The sequence below is a fragment of the Corythoichthys intestinalis genome, unplaced genomic scaffold, assembly GCF_030265065.1.
Source record: "Corythoichthys intestinalis isolate RoL2023-P3 unplaced genomic scaffold, ASM3026506v1 HiC_scaffold_23, whole genome shotgun sequence".
Taxonomy (NCBI): Eukaryota; Metazoa; Chordata; class Actinopteri; order Syngnathiformes; family Syngnathidae; genus Corythoichthys; species Corythoichthys intestinalis.
The window spans coordinates 9,122,302-9,144,783 of record NW_026651592.1 but is presented as its reverse complement, the minus strand read 5'-3'; the positions used below and the strand labels follow the sequence as shown (position 1 = coordinate 9,144,783).

The 22,482-nt window shown below is 38.4% G+C and overlaps 2 protein-coding genes across 3 annotated transcripts in view; one reads left to right on the top strand and one right to left on the bottom strand.

The window, feature by feature from the left end:
- The window catches only part of LOC130911198 (serine/threonine-protein kinase Nek8), a 29,456-nt gene extending 18,008 nt beyond the window's left edge, over positions 1-11,448 (bottom strand). For both annotated transcript variants that reach the window (XM_057829004.1, XM_057829005.1), the window contains exons 1-5: positions 11,360-11,448; positions 4,738-4,943; positions 2,894-3,126; positions 2,685-2,816; positions 2,393-2,601 (exon numbers count right to left, since the gene is read on the bottom strand). In XM_057829004.1, the coding sequence (XP_057684987.1) occupies positions 2,393-2,601; positions 2,685-2,816; positions 2,894-3,126; positions 4,738-4,943; positions 11,360-11,406 (827 nt within the window). In that variant the 5' untranslated portion in view covers positions 11,407-11,448. The remainder of the gene's footprint in view (positions 1-2,392; positions 2,602-2,684; positions 2,817-2,893; positions 3,127-4,737; positions 4,944-11,359) is intronic.
- LOC130911199 (TLC domain-containing protein 1-like) overlaps positions 7,382-22,482 on the top strand; it is a 55,351-nt gene continuing 40,250 nt past the window's right edge. The window contains exon 1 of the mRNA XM_057829006.1: positions 7,382-7,710. The gene's annotated coding sequence lies outside the window, so the exon portion shown is untranslated. The remainder of the gene's footprint in view (positions 7,711-22,482) is intronic.

The window sequence follows — 22,482 nt, the reverse complement described above, 5'->3', positions numbered from 1 at the left end:
GACTTCACTTTGATGATTCGTGCAGTTATTGAAATTTTGTTGTTTTATCACAATAGATTGGTTTATTTACATTTAAAAAACCAGAAGCCATTCATTTACAAATGTGATTGCACTTTAGTTGACATATTTAAATGTTCAGATATAAAGATTTGAATAAGGCAAAATAACATACTTTTTCTCTCAAATATATTGTTATAATCATTTGTTTCAGATGTACTGTATATTTTCTGTATGAAAATTAATTTGGTGTTCATAAAGCCTTTTTTCAAACTTGATCCTTGAAAAAGAGGGGGTCGTCTTATAATCAGGGCCGTCTTATATTCGGGCCAATACGGTACTTACAGTGACCGCAGCTGGCTGAAAAAAAAAAAACTGAAAAAAAAAAAAACTTCTAATATCCCTCCTGTTTGAAGGGGGTGGATGAGGCGGCATGTTGGCGACATATTGTATTTTAGTCGGGTCAGTGCGTGTGTGTGTGTGTGTGGGGGGGGGTCAAGTCTTCAGCCAATCAAACGTGAGTTTGAGGAGGAAAACTGGACCAGCACATTCAGCAAGTGAAAAAGGGGTAAATATTAGGGTTGGGAATCTATGGCATGAAGCCGATTCGATATGTAATATACACAGGTTACGATTCGATTAAAAAAAAAAAGATACATTTTTAAGGCCGAGCGATTCGATACGATTCAATATAGTTTAAGAACGATACGGTTCGATACAGATTGAAAACGATACGATCGTAAACATTTGTTGTGTGTTCGTACAGTATTTTAAACAGATAAAAAAGACCACATTTCTAATTGCAAAATTAAACAACAAAATATCATACCAATGTTATGTTTTATTTTTTATGAAAAAAAAAAATAATAATAAGGCTTACTGTATGACCGTCATTTTGTTGGATGGGATTGATAATAAAATAAAACTCCAGTGACAGACAACAATAAAGTGCAATAATTCAATTACTGTATTTCCTGGTGTTTTGAACAAAAGAGGTAAGTAATTCAAGTGCAAGCTTTCAACGTAAACATCTTGAAACAAAAAAATATTCATTATAGGCAGCAGCTCTAAAAAAAAAAAAAGAATTAAACCTGCTAGTGTTATCATAAATAAATAATAAATTATGCTTTACCAGTGGTATAATTGGGGGAATAAAAACATGGCATTTTAGACAGACATGTCAATAATCATTGCTTTAACCTTATACACAGCAAAGTCATTCACTTATGCCTGTGCTTCTACATTTTTTATTCCTCATCACTGTCCATATCTTTTTTGAAGGGCAGATTTTTCTTGTGGAAGATCAACTAATCCACATGTTCAAGTTTAAGTAGACTGCGTTTTGTGGAAACAGAATCTCCAGAGGGTCGCGCTGCCCTTTCCACCATTGTAGTGGGTTATTTTTCAGGGTTAAAAACTCACGCTCTCTGTACCGCTCCACACGTCACACAAGCTCTGTCCCATGCGAACAGATCTGGCTCCCTTCATCACTTCGAAGTCCGACTTTTGTTTTCCTGGGTGCGTTAAAAATCAATCGCTGCATGTTGCTGCCGTCGTTGCTCAAACTGTTCATTGTTTTAGCATGTTGCTTCGTTGCCACTACTAGTTTCGTTTTGGGCTGTGAAGAAAATGCTACGGAGCATGCGCTACAGTGGTTTTGTTAGCTCTCGCATTGTTATGACACGCCCATGACGATCGGGTAATGACGGCGACTAGTAGCGGTTCTGCCGAAATGCATGGGAAGTTGAGGCAACCACGACGGTGAGTGGTGCTCGTCCATATTATATGCGTGCAGTCTCAAGCTAAGTGTGCTGTGTGATGAATGACACAAGCGCAGCATGTGAAGTAAAAGCTAAATTATTATCATATTAAGCAATGCATTGAACTAGGCATTAGAAGCCGATTCTTGTGCTCGCGATAGCCGAATTCTATCTCTACTATCGGTTCATTGAATATTTAATGGCTAATTAATGTCGAATGTTAAGTTTACTATCGATACAGCTGTATCTCTCTCCTGTAAAACCGGATATCCGGTCGTATCGGTTTATCGTTCTTAAGCTTAGTAAATATAAGTCTGAACATAAGGTATATTCACTTAATAATAGTAGGGTCAATTGTATCCTTACAACATATGGGAACGCAATCTAACTGACCTAACGTATATAACTGAACTCATTATAAAATGCAAATAAAGTTGCTTAAAAGTTGGTGGGGACAATTTGACCATCCTGAAAAGTTGGTAGTGTTATGTCCCTACCTTTCCTATGCAAACCTGCGCCCTTGGTTATCACCCTAACAAAAGCTAATTCAGTCCCAAACACGAGATTTCCTATGTCCTTTTAAGCATGGCTTCTTGAGACATTTTTGTTGGCCTACCGATGAAACAGTTACTCACCTGCGCATCTTGACGTTGCCGATGTCTGTGTATAGATTGAGTAGGGGGCGTATACAGATCGGGAGTGCCATAATTTCATTGAGTTGAGGCCGCTTAGACGGATCTAAGTTGAGCATGTTGAGGATGAGCTGACGCAGTTCCGGGCTGTAGCGGTCTGAGATAGGGGCGAATGTGCCACTCATGATTTTCAGCACTAAGGCGGGAAGGTTCTGAAAGAAGAGCAGATGTTTACAGCCCTGAGGGAGCTCTTCACACTACTAACCACCATTCAAGATAGTGAAAGATTTCTTACAGCGGCCTCAAAGGCTCTCTTCAGACTCGCCAGCTCATAGAGCACGCAGCCTAGAGCCCAGATATCACTTTTCTGGTTGTACGGCTTTCCCTCGCAAAGCTCCGGAGAGATGTAACATGGAGTCCCAACAACCTGCCATGGGAAAAAAAACACAAACTCAATATGGCAATTCGTGGAATTGTAACGAGGCATATTATATGTGAACTCACAGTGTATGCTTTGCTTTTGCTGACAAGGATTTTGGAGATGCCAAAGTCGCCGATTTTGACTATCATTTGGTGCTTATCCAGCAGAATATTCTGCGTCTTAAGGTCCCGGTGCAGGATGAGTTTATTGTGCACATGGTACAATGCCAGCAGGATCTGCACAAAGAAGTGAAGGATGGTGTCCTCATCCAGCAGGGAGTTACAGCGCTTCTGGATGTAATCGGCCAGGGTGCCACCTGCATGGCAACATTCACATCATATTTAGAGGTATTAAGAGTGTTATGTTTCAAGGTGGGGCAATAAACGCACACATGTAATGACGAAAAATAAAATCATCTTCTTTTTGTGTTTCAGTGGTTGAATTTGAGACATTTCAAGAGGTGCTCAGTAACGATGCCATGACTATTCGACTATTCGACCCTACAAATGAATCCACTAGTTATTCTGATAGTAGATTAATTGTTTGATAACCTAAAAATTGGACAAATCCTCTTTTTTAAGCTTTTGATCCTAACTAATCACTAAGGTATATAGTTTTCATTATTCATTTATATTTACATCTAAAATATGAAGTCCAGAATAACAGAACAGTAGTGAACCGATTACTCAACATATCTATTAAAATTTTTTTTTAAATTGGTGATTAGTCGACTACAAAAATAATTAATTGAGACCATAGACGGAGTCTGACTTTTGGGGCGGGGGGGGGGGGGGGGGGGGGGGGGGGGCAAATCATGTTAATGACCCCGAAACGCAGTGTCAGCAATAAAATTAACTTACAAGAATATTTATAATAATACGTTGACAATGAGCGTTTTTGTTTCCCATCATTCTTGAGGGGAATTCTAAATCAGGCTGCTTAGGCAATACTTTTCGCCATGATCTTCAACCATTGAATATGGTACGTCCGCCACTGTTGTGCCAAAGTAGTTACCCCAGTCAAAAATTGTATCCCCTGGGCGGCGCCATATTGAGGTAGATTTGTGTCTTTATTATTCAATCGAAAAAAAGTCGCTTCAATCAAAAAAAATATGTGTTTGAGTGCGAAAATAAATTTGAAAGTGAAAAAAATGCATGTGACTGCTATTTTATTTTTTTGGGGGGGGGGGGGGTTGAACCAATATTTTTTGATTGAAATAATGTTGATTTGTGTTTGGGCCACATTTTGGCTAGGACATTTTTGTATTTTGTCTATCATTCAATCAAAATATAAGTTGCTTCAAAAAATATATATTTTCCAAAAAAAAATCAATCAAAAAATAGAAAAATGTCAATCATAGAAAACGTTTTTGAATGCGAAAAAATATTTGAGATTGAAAAATTTGCATTTGAACACTTAATTTTTCATTGAAAAAGTTTTATTTAATTGAAGCAATCCTTTTTGTGTTTGGGCCATATTATGGGCAGGACATGTGTGTCTAAATCATTCAATCCCCAAAAGTTGCTTCAATCAAAAAAAATATTTTCAATCAAAGAAAAAAATCATTTGAAAAATAAAATTGCCCTCCCCTAATTTTTTTTTTTTTTTGAAAATCATATGCAAAGTAAATGACTGTCTAAGGTGCTATCACATGATCTGTTTGAAAAATATTTTTTTCCATTATGAAAATACATTTTTTGTTCATTTGATACATTTTTGGTACAGTTTACAACTTTATATATATATATATATATATATATATAGGAAAGTCAATTTCATGCAATGACACTTTTCGGCCACCAGGGGGGGGCTGCCCCCCCTTAAAATTCGCTTATGTTTGTGACTAAAACCTGGATTAAACCAATGAAAATCAAGTGTGGTAGGTTTCAAAAATGTCCAGTCATATTTTTCGACAGGGTTGAATTACCCGGTGCGTACTCCATGGCAATCATGAGCGCTTTGTCCTCAAGGAAGTTCTCGTAGTACTCAATGATATTAGGGTGGTTCAGCAGTTTCAACACCTGACACTCGTTCTGAGCCGCCAGGCGCTCGTCCCGAGACATCTGCTCTACCGGGATCTCCTTCAGGATCACCAAGCCGCCGTCGCTTCGCCGCCGACACAGGTGGACGATCCTGTAGGACAGTTTCGATGAAAGTACATTTGAGGGGAAGAGAATGCAAAAAACAACACAGTAAATGCTACATTATAACATTTTTTTTAAACAACTTGTCATCCTATGACTGGTCAACCCTGTACAGTGGTACCTCTACTCACTTAAATAATAGGGAATGGGACGTACTACGTCATTGTTTGGACGCGCCTCCATGCTGGCAATATGATTCACTTCCGGGCCGGCAGACTCAATGCGGATTGTAACGTGTGGTCGTGCTAAGCTAACTCTTTCGGTGTTTTAGAAAGAAATTATGGGTGTGTATTGTTGTGTTACCGGGTGCAACAGCTTCTCCTACGACTAAAAAAAGGGCGAGGAAAACTGGACTCACTTTTCACCGTTTTCCTGCATGGAGGACCAAATATCAGATCACGAAGGCACGACGGATGGCTGGGGCGCAGCGGTTCGTTGGAAAAGCATTTCTCTTGATCATATTTCTGCTGGAATGAGAGTGTATTCCCCTCATCTCTACTCTTGTAAGTTGAACGATTTATCCGTTTTGGTTTCAATACGTTTTTTGTGTGTTTTTTTTTTACTGTTGTGTAAATCTGCCTCGCTAGCAATGCTAACCTTCTCCTCCTCCTCACCTACCTGTTGTGTTACTAGGAAAACCTGCATATGAAATGCTGACAACACATCCCGATTGGTCACCATATCTCTTCTTGGGTTATAGGGAATGGGACGTACTACGTCATTGTTTGGACGCGCCTCCATGCTGGCAATATGATTCACTTCCGGGCCGGCAGACTCAATGCGGATTGTAACATGTGGTCGTGCTAAGCTAACTCTTTCGGTGTTTTAGAAAGAAATTATGGGTGTGTATTGTTGTGTTACCGGGTGCAACAGCTTCTCCTACGACTAAAAAAAGGGCGAGGAAAACTGGACTCACTTTTCACCGTTTTCCTGCATGGAGGACCAAATATCAGATCACGAAGGCACAACGGATGGCTGGGGTGCAGCGGTTCGTTGGAAAAGCATTTCTCTTGATCATATTTCTGCTGGAATGAGAGTGTATTCCCCTCATCTCTACTCTTGTAAGTTGAACGATTTATTCGTTTCGGTTTCAATACGTTTTTTGTGTGTGTTTTTTTTACTGTTGTGTAAATCTGCCTCGCTAGCAATGCTAACCTTCTCCTCCTCCTCACCTACCTGTTGTGTTACTAGGAAAACCTGCATATGAAATGCTGACAACACATCCCGATTGGTCACCATGTCTCTTCTTGGGTTATTCTGAGGTCAAGCGCACCACATCGGCGCGTTATGAGAGGTTGGAAAGGCGAAGAGTGCACGCTGAAACTTCAGTTTGCTCTGCTCTTACAAACACGATCCTGAGTGTTGTTGTGAAAAGTCAATAAAATATGAATACCAAAACATGACTTGAACAACTTCTTGACAAACTGTAACTGCTTGTTGTTTACTTCAGGTCTTCATAATAAACAGGTGTAATAATTACAAAGTCAGGTGACTTAATTTTGTTATTCTATTTGGAATATGCATTGACAATTTTTGGACAGTGTTGTAGACAAGAACTGGGACTGATAAGTTGCAATAGATTTATTTCAAGTAATGCAATTTCTCCAATACGATATTTGAATTGACAGTTTAAAATCTTTAAATTAGTGCAAACAAGGCCCACCCTCTGACGGTGGCAGCAAATATTATATAATTATAAGTAATACACAAATACAAGATCACAATAAACGTGTCTTTGTCAAAGCAGTTTAAAACACTATTTACTGGCCTTGGGTAAATTGCCAGACAGGATAAATATGTGCTTTAAAGTTCTTGCATTTCCATTTTAAGTATTGCAAGTACTAGTCTCCAACACAGTATTTGAACTGACAGTTTAAAATCCTTTTAGTACAAAATGGCCCACACTCTGGCAGGGGGCAGCAAATATTATAATACATAATACATTATAAAAAGCTATATACTATATAAATACAAGATCACAACAAAACCTGTATTTTTTCAAAGCAGTTAAAAAACATCCAGTGGCCTTAGGTAAATAAAGGTGTATAAATATGTACTTTACAGTTCTTGCATTTCTATTTTAGGTATTGCAACTTTTCCAACACTATTTGAATTGACAGTCTAAAGTCTCCATAAGTGCAAATAAGAATATTATAATTTAAAAATAATAATAGAATATATAAATTCAACATTACAATGAAACGTGTCTTTGTCAAAGTGGTTTAAAAAAATATATATATATATATATATGTCACTGGCCATAGTTAAATAGCCAGGCAGAATAAATATGTGCATTAAAGTTCTTGCATTTTCACAAGTTAAAAGCCCGCAGTTCATCGACGAGAAGGGCAGACCCAGATGGCGTCTGCTGCAGGGGCTTGTTTGAGTGCGACACAGGACAAATGGAACCACTCCATTGAACAAATTTTCTTTGTCAAATGATCCAAGAAGAGAGATGGTGACCAATCGGGATGTGTTGTCAGCAGGTTTACCTAGGAACACAACAGGTAGGTGAGTCGTAGTAGGCGAGCATTGCTACCGAGGCAGATTTACACAACGGTGTAAAAAAACAAAAACGTATTGAAACCAAAAGTGGATAAAGCGTTCAACTTACAAGAGTAGAGATGACAGGAACACACTCTCATTCCAGCAGAAATATGATCATAAATGCTTTTCCGACGAACCGCTGCAATCCAGCCATCCGTCGTACCTTCGTGATCTGATATTTGGTCCTCCATGCAGGAAAACGGTGAAAAGTGAGTCCATTTTTCCTAACCCCTTTTTTTGTCGTAGGAGACGCTGTTGCACCAGGTAACGCAACAATAAGCACCCATATTTTCTTTCTAAAACACCGAAAGAGTTAGGTTAGCACTACCACACGTTACAATCCGCATTGACTCTGCCGGCCCGGAAGTGAATCATATTGCCAGCATGGAGGCGCGTCCAAACAATGACGTAGTACGTCCCATTCCCTATTGATTTTGGAAGTAGTTTCGTAACTTGAAAATTCCATATAAGTAGAAACGTGTTTTGAATGTAAATGCCCTAATCCTTTCCAAACCCCCCCAAATTCAGATATAAAACTTTTGTAATACATAGAAATGCATGAAAACATGTAATAAATGTATGTTACAATTAGATTATTGCACAATAAACATGAAATCAGAGTTGTGCATAACGTAAAAAAACGTATAGTCGTGGAACACGACGGGCAAATGAAGAGGACGCTGGGATACACACATACAGTGGGGCAAATAAGTACTTAGTCAACCACCAATTGTGCAAGTTTCCTACTTGAAAAGATTAGAGAGGGCTGTAATTGTCAATGTGGGTAAACCTCAACCAAGAGAGACAGAATGTGGAGAAAAGAAGAAAATCGCATTGTTTGATTTTAAAGAATTTTTTTCCAAATTAGAGTGGAAAATAAGTATTTGGTCACCTACAAACAAGCAAGATTTCTGGCTGTCAAAGAGGTCTAACTTCTTCTAACGAGGTCTAACGAGGCTCCACTCGTTACCTGTATTAATGGCACCTGTTTTACCTCATTATTGGTATAAAAGACACCTGTCCAAAATCTCAGTCAGTCACACTACAAACTCCACTCTGGCCAAGACCAAAGAGCTGTCGAAGGGCACCAGACACAAAATTGTAGACCTGCACCAGGCTGGGAAGACTGAATCTGCAATAGGTAAAACGCTTGGTGTAAAGAAATCAACTGTGGGAGCAATTATTAGAAAATGGAAGACATACAAGACCACTGATAATCTCCCTCCATCTGGGACACCACGCAAGATCTCACCCCATGGCTTCAAAATGATAACAAGAACGGTGAGCAAAAATCCCAGAACCACACGGGGAGACCTAGTGAATGAACTACAGAGAGCAGGAGATATAGAACAATATGTCTATATGCTGCAATAGCAGATCCATAGCGCATTAAGCCCCCGAACTATTTTTAATTTGTCTGCTTGACCCTGGAAACCCCTCGTTTACAGACGTCGCGCCACCGCTTTTGTTTCAACCCAGCCATAAAACGAAGTTAAATGATTATATTTCTTATTAAAAATGTCTGTAATTTTTAGCTTGGAATCATTAATTGATGTCTAATTTTTGGTTTAAAAAAAAGACGGCTTAAAAAAATTATTCACTCCCATGATTTAAACTTTTAACAATTGACGTCACAATGAAAAAAATTGGCGTCTGCAAAAAAGCTACGGATATCTACCTCATAACTATCGCTTAATTGTATTTTTTTCATTACTGTCGCATTTTCCCCAATATTTTAGATGATAAAAAATCGATCCAAGCACAGAAAAAATTGGGGAAAAAAGTTTAAAATGGGAAATATATGAAAATGAAAATCCCGAATACTCCTTGATGTCTGCAATTTCTGCATCGCGACACTTGTTATCAGGGCCGTTCCTGACCAATTTGGTGCCCTAGGCAACACATTTGTTGGTGCCCCCCCACCCCCTTTTCATCACATATATTTAAACACTCACACTGAAAAAGCACATTATCTCTTCAAAACTAACTACAAAACTAAAATAACTAAAACACTTAAAAAACAAATGCATTAAATAAATTACAATTGTTATTACAATATGATTAACACCCACCGACACAAACCTATATAAAGACACACACACTATAACCTTACTCAGCTTGTCTTTATTGATGCAAAAGCATCTATTTCACTTTCATATGACAGTTGTTTTGGTAGGTGCACTTCTTTCCTGGACTTGGACTTGGCGCTGATGTGGATAAGTTCGCTGTAAAAGATGGCCCAGGATGTACAGAGGTAGAAGGAAAATATTTCAGAAGCGCATCTACAAAGAGAAGAAAGTGGAATGCTACATTATATTAGTCAAATAGCTGTTGATTGTGAAAAGCACAATTTAACACAAGGTAAAAGTGGTTCACACCACATGAAAATAAGCAAAACAATTTTAGTCTCCCATACACTTTGTACAAATTTCTCTAAAATTGGAGAATAAATTTAACTGAAACTAATCCACAGCTGGCTGAATACTGAAAATATTTCTAAAACAACAGCCTAGCTAATGACACAGTATAATTTAGCTTTAGCACTAAGTCATATAAACTCTATGTAAATAACCGCTGGCTTGCAGTTGCGCTAAGTCTACGTGCTTATGCTGTTAAAAAAAATCATCACAACAAACCTCTGTTTTTCTTCACGTCTTTGCTCTCTTATTTCTTTTTCTTCTGACTCAGAGGGCTTCTTTTCATGAAGTTGACTTGTCACCTTAACGTCGCTCAATTGCGGAGGCTAAAAATAGCACCTTCAGGTAGCTCTCTGGTCTGCTGGGTTGTGAGACTAGGGTATGTGGTCAAATTATCGAATCGCAGGAAAAAGTGAAACGGGCAGAAGGCACACTAGAAAAATGATTTCATTAATATTTAAAGAATTATTATGAACGGTTTTGTTGTTCTTTTGTTTTATTGTTTTGTATAATTTTTTTACTACTGCTATCATCAAATATTTTTTAAATATTTTTCTTGACGCCATGGACACTGGTGCGCCCATAGTCTGTTACTTAGCTCGCCTTATGGGTGACACGGGTCTGCTTGTTATATTACCATGTTTCACCCATAAAATCCCCCCAAAATCCAGCTGGGGCCATTCACAACTGTGTCTTGACACTCGGTGATACATGCTACATGGAGTTTTTGGACCGAAAAGAGGAAAGTTCGTGATAATATCTGGTTTAAATCCTGGCCTCTTTAATTCTGCTCTTGAGTGCTCTCCCCTCCAGTTAGGGTTTTGCTGTTAAAAAAAATAATTTTTTTTTTAAATGCCCCCCTGTTCAAAAATTTTCTTCCCCCAGAAAATTGAGATTTTAATCTTTCCAACGATGTATCACACATGCATATCGGACAATTTTGAAATTTGGCCAAATTGGGGGTCTCAGAGCGGAACTTCAAGTCACCTGAGTGTTTTCCGCCATATACATTCACAGCAGAAAGAAGAAAAGAGCTACACGATTGGACGTCTATCATCGTCTATGACACTAAAAGTGCTAAAACAAAATTGAAATATTAGATAGCTGTCATTTTAGTGTGTTACTTGTTTGGCTAATAGTTGGCAACTTTTACCAACTGGTGGTGCGAGGGGAAAAAAAGAAATGTAGAATGAGTTATCAAACCGTAGTATAAAAACATTTTAAAGAGTGGAAAAGGCAATGAAGTGATAATAAGCGCTTCCCGTGGAATAAATATATTTCTAGGTCGTGACTCTTCCACAAAACATGCTAGTAGTCGTACTTTTTTGGCTCAACTTGTGACATTTTTACACCAAGAATGCGAGTGTACTCTTGTCCTTTGAGTACCCCGAAAAGTGTGCAGATGACTTAATTAGTTGACATGAAAGATATTTGTTTTTACCCGAATGCTCCTCTTCCGACTACTTTGATTTTCTCGTACTTCTCCATCGCGGCGGAGGCTGCGAGCCAACACTTCCGTCGTATCCCTTGGCAACCTTCATCTTGGCGATGGAAAGAGACGAAGGACAAATCACACAAAGCGCAAAATGCACTGCATTGTTTGGAATTTTCCACATAGGCACGGACGAAGCTTATATAATGCTAAATAAAGGTACCGAATTTCAATGTTGGTCAAAATGTGAATTTTCAAACAGTTTAATTTAACGTTTGTTTTTTTTTTTTAAGCTATCAAAAGTCAAAAAGTAAACACACACACACACATACGATCACATACAGATAGATACATAAATAAATGAATAAATAAATAAATAAAGCTTTTTTAAAATACTTTTTTTATTAAAGTAAAAAAAAAAAAAATCAAGTAGTGGCCTAATTTTATGAATTAAAAAAAAAACAATAAATAAATAAATAAAATCGTTTTGTTTTGAGTAAAAAAGCAATACTCTTACAAGAATGACATTTTTTTTAGAATAATGTTAAATTTTTGGGGGGGCTGTTTTAGATTAAAGCTGTGTCTTAATTTTTGTAAAAATGTTATGATTTACTTAAATCCAAGTAAAAACATGTTAAAGTCAAAGAGCAAGAGCAAATGCAAATCGCTTAAAAACACACACACAGGCTTAACAATTAGGTTTAGTAAAATTTTGCAACTTTTTCACATTGTCTCGAGTAAACAAAAGCATTTTTATAAACATAATTCAAATGTCGGTTCACTTACTTACGTATCCAAATTTCATGATCTCACTTAATTTAAAACGTAAGTGGTCCTATGTATATTTTAATGACAACTTGTGGGGCATAATGTAAATTTTCAAAACCAGAAATCGGACATAATGTGCATAGATCTCTTGGATATAATATTAACCCTTTACATTTCCAGGGTACCCATTGAACTCATTGGCTGCCGATGAAAGAGCGAGATGCTCTTTTATTTATCAATATAGATTTTTTTTTTTTAAGTTATAGACACTGTGGAGGAATCTGACCCTCGCAACGAACCGGGCCGGCGGGACCCGGGCAATCCAGCCAGAAGGCCAAACTCTGTGCGTTCACCTTAGTCTTCACCCTTTGAACTGACTCCATTTTGAAAGGTTTAAAGAAGGCTCACCGAGAACAAGTTGACAATTTATTTAGGTCGACAGCGATCAAAATGGGAAGGCAAAACAGAAACACTCAGGCGGGGAAGCAAGGTCATTCTATCAAACGTCAACAAAAGGTTCCCGGGAAAAATGACAACGCTTAGTTAAACATTCTGTCTTTTGAAGGCTCTCGCAGGGGGGCTGTGGGCAGAAAGAAAGCTGTGTTTATGATTATTATCTGTTTGTGGATTGGACAAGAGGATTCGGGAGTTACTGTTCTCCGGGCAACAACTGTCGTGGATTTTGCTACCTCAGCATTAAAGGAGCTCTTGGAGTCTTGTCAGTCGTGTTATCAGTTGGATATCGGGCGTTCTCCGATGTTCCTTGTGTTGGGACAGAGCGTCCTGCCATTTGTTCTGGACTGTCCGAGAGAACTGATTGCGAGAGTTGGTGCATCAATTTTGCTCAGTCAGTTGTATGACGCATGCGCTGGGCTTCCGTGATATGAAGGCATTGTTTATCACTGCCAGATCACTGACACACCTCCAATTCAAATTGGACTACACGTTTAAGGCACGTCAATGGCACTGCAACATGAGCATTCACAGCTAGTCTTCCAAGTTCAAATGAATTGGATGTCTATCATTGTCAATGGCAGGCAATAAGTTAAATACAATTAAAACAATTTGCAAAGTTATTGGGAGCCATAAACAGAGTGTATTTAAGTTTGTTTGTTTTTTTTTTCTTTTAATTTATTAATATAGTTTTTATTATCATCTTATAAATCTTATCTATTAATTAAATATATGTATCCAAATAATATTTGTTTAAAAAAAAAAATACAGTGATCCCTCACTACTTGGCACAAATTTCACGCCTTCAGTCCATCGTGGATTTTTTTTTTTTCAATTAAAAAAAAAAAAATACAGATGAGCTGTCGCGAGCCATTGCGTGGTCTCAGTCTCCCTCCCTTTCCCTGCTCTGTATTTGTCAGGCAGTGCACTGGAATTGCTTATCAAAGTTAATGATGATTGACAGATGTTTGGGTTTTATGACATGAACTTCAAAGCGCCGCAAGCGTCAATCATCGTTTAACTTGTTAAACAGTTGCTGTGGCAACTTATTGTGCGCAAGTGAGCACCTTGAGCGGATTTGAGTAGACTCACTCAAGGAAGCATTTAATAAAGCCAAGCAATTTTTTACTACTTTATTCTTGTTTAGAAATAATTCCGTCGACAGTAACATGTTTATAACTTATCATAATTATCACATTTGAAGTGCTTAAAAACAATGTGCACTTTGAGATTTGTTTTCAAACGTAAAGTGCGTTATAAATAAAATGTATTATTATTATTATTATTAATTCATATATATATATATATATAAACATTTTTCAAATTATACTTTTGGGGAAAAAAAGGGAAAACGTGTCTTATATGTAGTATCTCTTTCCAATGCTAAATATGAATGAAAACATTGAACACACCAAAAAGAAAATTTTTTAATTTATTTTATTTATTTATTTTTTTGCTACTTCGTGGTTTTTCGCTTATCACGACGGGTTGTAGTCCCCATTAACCGCAAAAAACGAGGGATTGATGTAATGATTAATATTAAATGGACATATGGACAACGCATGCCCGGCTGTTGAAACGTCAAGCATGTCTTTGACAAACAAATTGCTGGATTCCAGTTGCAGATAAATTTAACCCAAAATGGCCAACGTCTACTTAGGTCCAGTCTGGAGGAAAGTGATCCGAGTGTTGGATAATAAATGCTTTGTGCAGTGACAAAGAAATGCTTGTGTTGCCACTGTGCTATTATCATCCATCTGGAAATGTGTCATGAGAAATGAGTGCATGTCCACCTTCTCGCTTCCTTCCTGACTACATCAAGAATGAAGATAGCCCGTCTTGAGAAAGCCGTCTGGTCCCGTTCTCAGGAATATCATATCTTGAGAAAAAATTTGCCGCTTCTCGGACCGGCTCGGTGACATACTTGAGTCGAGATGCGAGAGTCAGTGTCCAGGAATGTGCCGCACTGAAACTCAAACAGGATGTTTGAAGGTTATGTGAAAAAGGCACGCGTGTTGTTGTCCAACAAATGCTCTCAACTTTTCACCTCTCGCTGCGAAACATATTCCCACAGGACAGGTTAAAAGGGACAGGTGTACCAGTTTTGTGACATTGTGTGGAACCTTTAAAAGTCATACTTTAAAACCTCAAACCTTAAAAATGTGAACTGTCTTGAAAGTTTTGCCCTAACTGAAACAAAAAAACAAACAAACTATAGCACGATCATGAATCCCTAAAGACGACAAGGACCTGCTTGCTAGCGTTGCCTAATTTGGAAGCCCATACAGAGCAGCATTTCAGGTAGTAAACAGCAAGGCTTTTTAGAGATGAGAACTATAATCTGCATTGCAAAGACATGTATTTTTCATTGTTGCAGTTTTGGGAGTGATGTGGAGAGTTTTATGTTGTGTGTGAGCGAAAGTTTGACCCAAACTGCTTTGAGATACTGTTTATGATGAACAAAGAGAAGTTCGTTAAAACCCTATTCAACTATCCCACAACTCAGGTACAGTGGGGCAAATATGTATTTAGTCAACCACCAATTGTGCAAGTTCTCCTACTTGAAAAGATTAGAGAGGCCTGGAATTGTCAACATGGGTAAGCCTCAACCATGAGAGACAGAATGTGGAAAAAAAAAACAGAAAATCACATTGTTTGATTTTTAAAGAATTTATTTCCAAATTAGAGTGGAAAATAAGTATTTGGTCACTTACAAACAAGTAAGATTTCTGGCTGTCAAAGAGGTCTAACTTATTCTAACGGGGTCTAACAAGGTCTAACAAGGCTCCACTCGTTACCTGTATTAATGGCACCTGTTTTGACTCATTATCGATGTAAAAGACATCTGTCCACAAGCTCAGTCACTCACACTCCAAACTCCACTATGGCCAAGATCAAAGAGCTGTCGAAGGACATCAGAGACAAAATTGTAGACCTGCACCAGGCTGAGAAGACTGAATCTGCAATAGGTAAAACGCTTGGTGTAAAGAAATCAACTGTGGAGGCAATTATTAGAAAATGGAAGACATACAAGACCACTGATAATCTCCCTCGATCTGGGGCTCCATGCAAGATCTCACCCCGTGGCATCAAAATGATCACAAGAATGGTGAGCAAAATCCCAGAACCACACGGGGGGACCTAGTGAATGACCTACAGAGAGCTGAGACCACAGTAACAAAGGCTACTATCAGTAACACAATGTGCCGCCAGGGACTCAAATCCTGCACTGCAAGATGTGTCCCCCTGCTGAAGAAAGTACACGTCCAGGCCCGTCTGCGGTTCGCTAGAGAGCATTTGGATGATCCAGAAGAGGACTGGGAGAATGTGTTATGGTCAGATGAAACCAAAATAGAACTTTTTGGTAGAAACACAGGTTCTCATGTTTGGAGGAGAAAGAATACTGAATTGCATCAGAAGAACACCATACCCACTGTGAAGCATGGGGGTGGAAACATCATGCTTTGGGGCTGTTTTTCTGCAAAGGGACCAGGACGTCTGATCTGTGCAAAGGAAAGAATGAATAGGGCCATGTATCGAGAGATTTTGAGTAAAAATCTCCTTCCATCAGCAAGGGCATTAAAGATGAGAGGTGGCTAGGTCTTTCAGCATGACAATGATCCCAAACACACAGCAAGGGCAACAAAGGAGTGGCTTCGTAAGAAGCATTTCAAGGTCCTGCAGTGGTCTAGCCAGTCTCCAGATCATGTTATCATTTTGACGCCATGGGGTGAGGAGGGATTTGAAAGTCCGTGTTGCCCAACAACAGCCCCAAAACATCACTGCTCTAGCGGAGATCTGCATGGAGGAATGGGCCAAAATTCTAGCAACAGTGTGTGTAAAGCTTGTGAAGAGTTACTGAAAACGTTTGGCCTCCGTTATTGCCAACAAAGGGTACATAACAAAGTATTGAGATGAACTTTTGGTATTGACCAAATACTTATTTTCCACCATGATTGGCAAATAAATTCTTTAAAAATCAAACTGTGATTTTGTGTTTTTTTTTCCACATTCTGTCTCTCATGGTTGAGGTTTACCCATGTTGACAATTACATGCCTCTAATATTTTCAAGTGGGAGAACTTGCACGATTAGTGGTTGACTAAATACATATTTGCCCCACTGTATGCAGTACTTTTAATGCTTTGCAAGCAATGACAGTGTAGATTTTCAAATTATTTAATTTGAGATGGACAGTTAAATTTAACAGACCATAATGTGATGTGACACAATATAAACAAGCAATTTCCATCTATTGTACCATGTAGGCTACAGTACAATACAACTGAGAGTGCTATGCCTGCCTGCTAAGCAACAAAACAGAATAACTAAACATCCTGTGCCTGCCCTCTCCACATCCCTGGGGTTATCAAGCCATCAAACAGTGATGCGCCTAGATTTTTTGACAGCAAAGTCATCAGTGAAATCCAGTTTTTGAGCAAGCTCATGCTCAATGGTGACTCTCCATTGGGTGGGGCTTGAAATATTTAATATGTTAAAGTTCTTAAGTATATATCGAGTAGAACATAATATTTAACCAAACAACGATTTAAATGAAAAGGAAATACAGTATGTGAATGTAAAGTAAAATAAATTAAGGGTCATTCAGGGGCCCCTATCGTCCTGAGACCCGGGACAACATACCTGGTTGTCCCCCTCCTGTCCATGGGCTTGATCACAGGTGTCAAACTCAAGGCCAGGGAATCAGATATGGACTGCCACGACATTTTATTTGGCCCGCGGAAGTCAATAGTGTGCAATAGTAGTACAGTGGTACCTCTACATACGAAGTTAATTCATTCCAGGACATTGTTTGTAAGTCAAAATGGTTGTATGTCGAGCAGGATTTTCCATAAGAATACATTATAATTCCATTAATTCGTTCCACAGTCCAAAAACCTACACTAAATCCTTAATAAATACTGCTGGCACTATTGCAAATAGCAATTACACAAAGCAAAACAAATAAATTATTAATAAAATTTGAATAATAATACAATAACAGTAATAATACCTTTAATAATGTAACAAATCTGATTCTAATGTGGCAAATGTGTTTTGCGTGGTATACCTGAATGGCTGACTTGATAGTGTGAGAGAGGACTTTTTACTTTCACTTTTGATGTTCAGCTGTGGCGGACACACTAGGCTTGTCGTGTTGCATGAGTTCTGAAATAAATGTTTAAAAACCTGACAAAGCTGGCATGTTTTGGCAATGTTACCACAATAATAATTGTCACCTTAACTTATAAAGAGTGCTGAACGCAGGTCGGAGGAGGACCGTCGAGATCGTAGACATTCTACGGCTGTGTTGTCGAGCCAGTTCACGGACGCGAACGCCACGCTCATATTTTTCGATCATTTCCATCTTCATTTCAATGGTAAGCCTCACTTTTTTCCTTTTTTTTCCACCTGCACTAACATTCTTTGAACCCATTTTGATTTTTTTCACAAGACCGTGCGGCCGTCTTAAAACAGGACGGGTAAACAAAGAAAACGTGGCGCTGTCATAAATCGTTGTATTTCGAGCATGTCATCGGATATGCAAACATGGTAGTCAAATTTTACGTTGGATGTTGAAAGGATCAGGTGTTATAGCGATCGTATGTCGAGGTTCCACTGTATGCTCCATCATCAGTGTTGTTAATCTTACTTTTAAAAAGTAATCACTGTAGTTAGTTTTACAAATTACTTCTCCCAAAAAAGTAGTTGAGTTAGTAACTCAGTTACCTCACTGGAAGAGCAATTAGTTACTCAACAAAATAACTGACGTTACTTTTCAGGTTCTACACGTTATTACACTGCTGGTCAAAAGTATTGGCACCCCTGCAATTGTGTCAGATAATGGTCAATTTCTCCCACAAAATGATTGCAATTACAAATGCTTTGGTAGTAATATCGTCATTTATTTAGCTTGCAATGAAAAAACACAAAAGAGAATGAAAAAAACAAAAACAAATCATTATTATTTTACACCAAACTCCAAAATTGGGCCAGGCAAAAGTATTGGCACGCTTTCAAAAATCATGTGATGATTCTCTAATTTGTGTAATTAACAGCACCTGTTTCTAACCTGTGGTACATAACAGATGGTGGCAAGAACTAAATTACACTTGCAGCCAGTTAAAATGGATTAAAGTTGACTTAACCTCTGTCCTGTGTCTTTGTGTGTACCACATTGAGCATGGAGAAAAGAAAGAAGACCAAAGAACTGTCTGAGGACTTGAGAAGCAAAATTGTGAGGAAGCATAGGCAAACTAAAGGCTACAAGTCCAAGTCCAAAGACCTGAATGTTCTTATGTCTACCGTGCGCACTGTCATTAATAAGTGTAAAGCCCATGGCACTGTGGCTAACCTCCCTAGATGTGGACGGAAAAGAAAAACTGACGAGAAATTTTAGCGAAAGATTGTGTGGATGGTGGGTAAAGAACCTCGACTAACATCCAAACAAGTTCAAGCTGTCCTGCAGTCCGAGGGTACAAAAGTGTCAACCCGAGACAAAAAAAAGCCAGGCTGGAGTTTGCCAAAACTTACCAGAGAAAGCCAAAAATGTTTTGAAAGAATGCTCTCTGGTCAGATGAGACAAAAGTAGAGCTTTTTGGGAAAACGCATCAACATAGAGTTTACGGGGAAAAAATGAGGCTTTCAAAGAAAAGAACACAGTCCCCACAGTCAAACATGACGGAGGTTCCCTGATGTTTTGGGGTTGCTTTTTTTCTGCCTCTGGCATTGGACAGCTTGACCGTGTGGATGGCATTATGAAGTCTGAAGACTACCAACAAATTTTGTAGCATGAAATAGGTCCCAGTGTAAGAAAGCTGGGTCTCTCTCAGAGGTCTTCTAGCAGGACTATGACTCAAAACACACTTCAAAAAGCACTAGAAAATGGTTTGAGAGAAAGCACTGGAGACTTCTAAAGTGGCCAGCAATGAGTCCAGACCTGAATCCCATAGAACACCTATGGAGAGATCTGAAAATGGCAGTTTGGAGAAGGCCCCCCTTCAAATCGCAGAGACCTGGAGCAGTTTTGCCAGCAGAGCATTTTAAGAAACTCATTGATGAATACTGGCAGTTGTTCGCAGTTTATTTCGTCTAAAGGTTGTGCTACGAAGTATTAGGCTGAGGGTGCCATTACTTTTGTCCGGCCCATTTTTGAAGTTTTGTGTAAAATGATTATGATTTTTTTTTTTTTTTTCATTCTGTTTGTGTTTTTTCATTGCAAGCAAAATAAATGAAGAAATTACTACAAAGCATTTGTAATTGCAATCATTTTCTGGGAGAAATTGAGCATTTTCTGACAGAATTGCAGGGGTGCCAATACTTTTGGCCAGCACTGTACATAATGCATTCTATAAGATCTTTTACATCAAATATGTTTATATTACCTGATTGAATGGAACAGATTTTTTTAAATTAAAAAAACATAGGTTACACTTTTAACATCTTTCATTTCACCTGTATAAGTGTAACATGTACAAACTTTAACTTTCAAATGCAGTGAGAAAAAAAAGCCTTGTTTTTACTGTTATACTGATCCCGCACCGAACCGTGATCTCCGTACCAATGTCATAGGCAGAGTTTGAGTTTTGGAGCAGGGGGGCAGAACATGTTGATGAACCCGAAATGCAGTTTCAGCAATAAAATTACGGTAACTACCAAGAATAATTATCATAATAAGTTGAAAATAAGCATTTTTTGTTTCCCAATTCTAAATCAGGCTGCTTAGGACAGCTATACTTTTTGCGAAGATCGTCATCCATTGAACATGGTACGCCCGCTGGTGTTAACAGGTGTTCTGTCAAATTTTGCACCCCATCAGAAATTGCAACTTTGTATTAAAAAATGGCCGCGAAAACAGCGGTTACAAAGTAAACCCTACAAACTTTCTTCAAATAAAGGAATATTTACTTATGTTTGGTTATGATGGACGGACATGTAGAAAAGTTCACCTCAGACACATTCTGCCATGTTAGCTGCACACAACAACTGCACGCCGCTCTCTCACTGTTCACATCTTCGCCGTGTAGTTAAGCATTAATTTACGCTATATTCGTGCGGAACATGTATGTTTACAATGTTACTTGTTTATTTAGCACCTGAGGATAAGATTGAGAATCCAATTGAATTTAAATGAGGGCTTATTCACCACCACAACAGCTTTGGGAGCAAAATACTATAAGGGTGCAAAATTTGTTGTACAATTTGCGTCTTTAGTGGAGCAAATTGAAACTCTGTGCACCATTTTGGCGGAGCTCTCTGGCTTTTCATGGTCCACATTTTCAATCTTTGGTTCTTGCTCAGTAGTTGTCGCTTTTGAAAGCTTAGGTTTGAAAAAAAAAAAAGTATATCCATCTTGCTTATTCGTTCCTCAGGTGATTTTGGCTAAGCAAAGCAAATGACCGTCTAAGGTGCTAGTTGTGTTACTTTGTATTTGTGGGTTTCTTGAATAAAACAACTTACTGAAAGGGTTGACATTTTTACCGGCAGATCTTTAGTTACAGAACAGAAGAGAGGCATCATCAACATTAAATGTCCACTGGCGGGCTTTTTATCAGCTGTCTCGAGCTCGCTGCGTATCTCCGACTTCCGTGTGCTGTGACGAGCAGACATTACTAATCGAACATGCAGATACGATTTGCTCATATCATTACAATAGTCACATGATCTGTTCGAAAAAATAATTTTGACCCATTATAATTTTTTTTTTGTTCATTCCATGCATTTTTGTTGTTTGTTTTATTGCTTTATAACTTTTATAGATAATATTTTACCGGCAATGGGAAAGTCAATTACATGCAATGACACTTTTCGGCCACCAGCCCCCCCCCCCCCTTAAATCAGCTTATGACCGATGTACGTACTGAACGGTGACTTGTGTGGATCGTCTCGTCACACTCCTAATATATAGCTATAGATATATTTTTTAGTATGCAGGTGAGGCTCTGGCCCCGAGTTAGCTGGGATAGGCTCCAGCACCTCCGCGACCCTCGTGAGGAAAAGCGGCATGGAAAATGAATGAATGAAAAGGTGAGGCTCTGAATCTACTGCCTCTCCTGTCTTTGCTCCAGTTGTTTTGATTAAAAAACATCACACAAGGCTCACCGCTACGTGATTTAAGAAAAGTTTAGGGCATGTAACTATTTTTGGTAATAAAAATAAATAAATAATAATAAAATTTTGTTGTAGCGTCTTCAAGTACAACGCCAACGGCCTTCACATCCTCAGTAACAGTAAGAGCGTTGCCAAGATGGGTAAAGTAATTAGTTAGATTACTCACGTCTGAGAAAAAAAAAACAACATCATTAGAATTGCCGTTATACTCGAACGCCATTATTAACAACACTTTGTCCATGATACATATATGGCTACAGAAATCGGAAGTTAGTGTTTTTTTCTTTTTTAAAAAATGAAAACAATTCTTTTTTTCTTAAAACAAAATTAATAGAATATTTACGACCCCCCCCCCATTTTATTTTTAATACAATGTCTTCAAAGGATTTCATGACTATGAAAATAATTGTGGATTCATTTGATCATTGTTGCCGATTAGTTGATTCAGGCAGGCCTAGTTAGCAGACATAATGGCTCTCCGAAGGAAATCGCAACTACACTGTGGCCCCTGACAAAGATGATTTTGCTAACCCCTGACCTAAATCTTGTTTAAAACACTAAGTCTGGCTTGAAACCCTAATTTGAAATCCCCAACTCATAGTTGAAGCTTGAAATGAAAGCCCGATAAACCACTCTTGAGACCGTAATTCGCAAACACAACCCAAGCAGGAAAAAATCCTAATTTAGATTTCTTACTAAACCTCATATGACTTCTGCCCTCGTAGGCTTCTGTGTCAAAAACTGGAATTCCAACTAAAATGGCAGATACAGTGGGGCAAATAAGTATATAGTCAACCACTA